Source organism: Hippocampus comes, unplaced genomic scaffold (assembly GCF_001891065.2).
Source record: "Hippocampus comes isolate QL1 unplaced genomic scaffold, H_comes_QL1_v1.1 scaffold85, whole genome shotgun sequence".
Taxonomy (NCBI): domain Eukaryota; kingdom Metazoa; phylum Chordata; class Actinopteri; order Syngnathiformes; family Syngnathidae; genus Hippocampus; species Hippocampus comes.
In genome coordinates this window covers 5,450,836-5,454,505 of record NW_017805540.1, presented here as the reverse complement: position 1 = coordinate 5,454,505, position 3,670 = coordinate 5,450,836, and the positions used below count along the sequence as shown (strand labels likewise).

General features: G+C 41.6%; 1 protein-coding gene across 1 annotated transcript; it reads right to left on the bottom strand.

The window, feature by feature from the left end:
- Window positions 1-1,940: 1,940 nt before the first annotated feature.
- Window positions 1,941-3,322, bottom strand: LOC109521176 (gastrula zinc finger protein XlCGF57.1-like). Its single transcript, XM_019878837.1, has one exon. The coding sequence runs from the start codon at window positions 3,165-3,167 to the stop codon at window positions 1,941-1,943; it is 1,227 nt and encodes a 408-aa protein (XP_019734396.1). The 5' UTR covers window positions 3,168-3,322.
- Window positions 3,323-3,670: the final 348 nt, after the last annotated feature.

The window sequence follows — 3,670 nt, the reverse complement described above, 5'->3', positions numbered from 1 at the left end:
TGTTGTTGTTTGTGTTATTATCATATGCAATTGAATAAGTAGACCATTTCGGAATTCGAAATTTGGGACTCTCAATGCATAATGGGACTCATACTTTTCCGATCATTGAGTCCCTGGGACTCGCTGCCGGTAAACTGTAAAATTATCACTGAGAGATTACCGCTTTTTCTGCAGTCAGTGATTGACTTCTATGCAAAGTCATTTCTCAACTTGTGTTCCGTGCCATGTGATGCCTGTTGAGTGTTGATTTACTTCATATTAAGAAACTACTGCACTAAAACATTCATTCATAAATGTATATCATATGATTTTATTTCTTTTTCTCAGTATAAATAACACGTACCCTGACTGTTCTACTCTTTGAATAAAAACACTTCATTCAAGCGTTCGGGAGTGCAAAGGGTTATGATGGAGGGGTGTTGCAAATCATGAGGACCTGCCAAGTGGTATGATAGCATTGTTTTATACATGTCCTTGGCTCGGCCTCAGTTTCAAAATCAGTCCTTGGTCCTTGGCCTTGGCCTCGGAAGCAAGTCCTTGGTCCTTGGCCTTGGCCTCGGAAAATTTCTCAAGTCCTTGGCCTTGGCCTTGCCTCGGAAAATTTTCCAAGTCCTTGGCCTTGGCCTTGGCCTCGGAGGCAAGGCCTTGGCCTTGGCCTCGGGTTGCCGGTCCTTGGACACAACACTGCTCATACTTATAATAAAGAATGCTTGGTGCACTGTGTGACAGTCAGGGGACACAACAACCTTTCCGAGAATGTGGTTGGAAAGATATAGGTAATAAGACAAAATAAGAGCATCATGGATGGAGCTGTCACCAACAGCTGAAACTTACTTGGTGTTTTTGTAATGATTGCACACATGTAAGTAATTTTCACATACACACACAGAGTCAAACAAGTTCCGTGTGTGTCTTCAACACACTTTTTTTATGAATGCCTAATTGATAACTGACAAGTTTGCATGATTCCCCGTGCCTACGTGGGTTTTCTCCGGATACTCCGGTGTCCTCCCACATTCCAAAAACATCCATGGCAGGTTAATGGAACATTCTAAATTGTCCCTACATGTGATCGCGAGTGAAGGTGGTTGTTTGTCTCTGTGTGCCCTGCAATTGGCTGGCAACTTGTTCAGGGTGTCCCCGGCCTAGTGCCCCAAGACAGCTGGGATATGCTCCAGCATGCCCGTGACCCTCGTGAGGATAAGCGGATTAGAAAATGGATGGATGGATGATGTTTTGCTATTTACAGTCTTTGTCTACATTGGGATCATCTCTGATGAGTGACATTGGGGTCCTTTTTTTTTCTGACTTCGGACCTCAGACCTCCGAGTTCAAAGCGGTGTTCAAAAATTCCATTCTGACCTTACTTGAGAAATGTTATAACGTAGGTCAACAATTAAATACAGGATATCTTCCCTGTCTTTATATCTCAATGCAGGGAAGTAGTGAATCACCAGTCTCAGAATCTAACCAATATTGAGATCGTGATATTGAAGAAGACTCGGCTGATCCAAGCTTTATTGGCCAGCAAGCACCACAGAGCATCAAACAATACGTATGGCTTACACAACTCATGACAAAATGGAAAATGTACATTTTATTCAGCATCGCATTCAAGAAAATGATAAAACATCTCAATACGTGTGGTGCTGAAACAGTTCACGTTTGGAAAAAAAAAAAACAAGAACGAATGCAAATGACCAAACCTCCTCTGAGAGCTAATTAAAACAAACTCACTTTAAAAACCGCAACTCAAAACCAAATAAAAACTAACGATAATGGATAATCCAAAACTATTACAACTGCGATAACAATGCTAGATATTCTAATTGATAGCAAAAATTAAAAAATTCAATGCGGTCAAGGAAAAGTAGATAAAATACATTTAGCCTTGGTACATGGACTCATGAAGCCTGACCAGATATCTCAGGGGTTAAGCTTCATTGATCACTTTTCATCTCATCAACACACTTGTGATTCTTAATCTGATATTTCCACATGAATCTTTTACCACAAACTGAGCAGGCAAAGGGCTTTTCACCAGTGTGGGTTCTTGTATGAGTCGTTAGCTGTCCCTTCTGAGAGAATCTTTGTCCACACACTGAGCAGGCAAAAGGTTTTTCACCAGTGTGCGTTCTTGTGTGTAATTTTAAGTACGCCTTTTGAGAGAATGTTTGTCCACACACTGAGCAGGCAAAAGGTTTTTCACCAGTGTGTGTTCTTGCGTGTAATTTTAAGTATGCCTTTTCAAAGAATCTTTGGCCACAATCTGAACAGACAAAAGGTTTCTCACCAGTGTGGGTTCTTCTATGAGTAGTTAAATGTCCCTTCTGAGAGAATCTTTCTCCACACACTGAGCAGGAAAAAGGTTTCTCACCAGTGTGTGTTCTGGTGTGTGTTTTTAAGTTTCCACTCTCAGAAAATTTTTTACCACAAACTGAGCAGGCAAAGGGTTTCTCACCAGTGTGGGTTCTTCTATGGGTAGTTAGCTGTCCCTTCTGAGAGAATCTTTGTCCACACACTAAGCAGGCAAAAGGTTTTTCACCAGTGTGGGTTCTGGTGTGTTGTACTAAGTCTCCCTTCCGAGAGAATCTGTGGCCACAAACTGAGCAGACAAAGGGTTTCTCATGAGTGTGCGTTCTTGTGTGAATTGTTAAGCTTCCCTTCTGTATGAATCTTTTGTCACATATTGAGCAGGCAAAGTGTTTCTCACCAGTGTGGGTTCTTGAGTATAATTTTAAATGATGGTTCAGAGAGAATCTTTGGCCACAATCTGAACAGGCAAAATGTTTCTCACCAGTGTGGGTTCTTGTGTGACTCATTAAGGTTTCCTTCTGAGAGAATTTACGGCCACGGTCTGAACAGGTGAACGGTTTCTCACCAGGGTGGGTTCTTGAGTGTCTTATTCGGTTTCCTTTTTGAGAGAATTTCCGTCCACAGTCTGAACAGGTAAACGGTTTCTCACTAGTGTAAGTTCTCACGTGTAATTTCAAAGCACTCGTATGAGTCAACATTTTGCCACAATGAGAACAATTCCAGGGTTTGTTGTTCGTGTGACATGTCAGATCGCCATCACACTCTTCATCCTCATCCTCCTTATCATAATCATCATTATTATCATCATCATCATCAACCATGTTTGATGATGTGCCATCACCATCTTCCATGCAAGGGTGCTCTAGCTCCTCCTCTTTTTTAATGTAAAGGGCTTGCTCCTCTTCTTCCTCTTTAAAGTGGGAGATCTCTCTGCTCTCCTCTTCTTCTTTAATGTGAGAGGGCACTGCATTCTGCCTCTCAGGACAAACATCTTCGCTGATGTCTGAAAGACACAAAAAGACAAACACGCGTAGAATTATGGTTTATAATTTCAACCAAGGCTTCTTGGAGAGCCAGATGAGTTCAGATTAAGATTCACTTTGTGACATGAGCAGAATCAGATTGGTGGTGGAATTATTTCTTTCTTTGTTTATTTTTATCCCTTGTGGTGGTTTATTTAATTCTTTTTCATTCTTGGTAATTTGTGGAAATACAGAGTCTGGCATGGCAGATTTTTGAGTGGTGGATAAGTCCAAAGTGCAAATTCGACCTTGGACTGCCAGTCCCACAGCACTGTGGAGTGTGAAGGGTTCAAGGAAGTGATTCAGCTCCTTGAACCCCCATATGTTTGGCC

Coding starts and splice junctions, on each gene's coding strand:
- LOC109521176 (XM_019878837.1), bottom strand. CDS start 3,167: ATGGAAGATGGTGATGGCACATCATCAAACATGGTTGATGATGATGAT.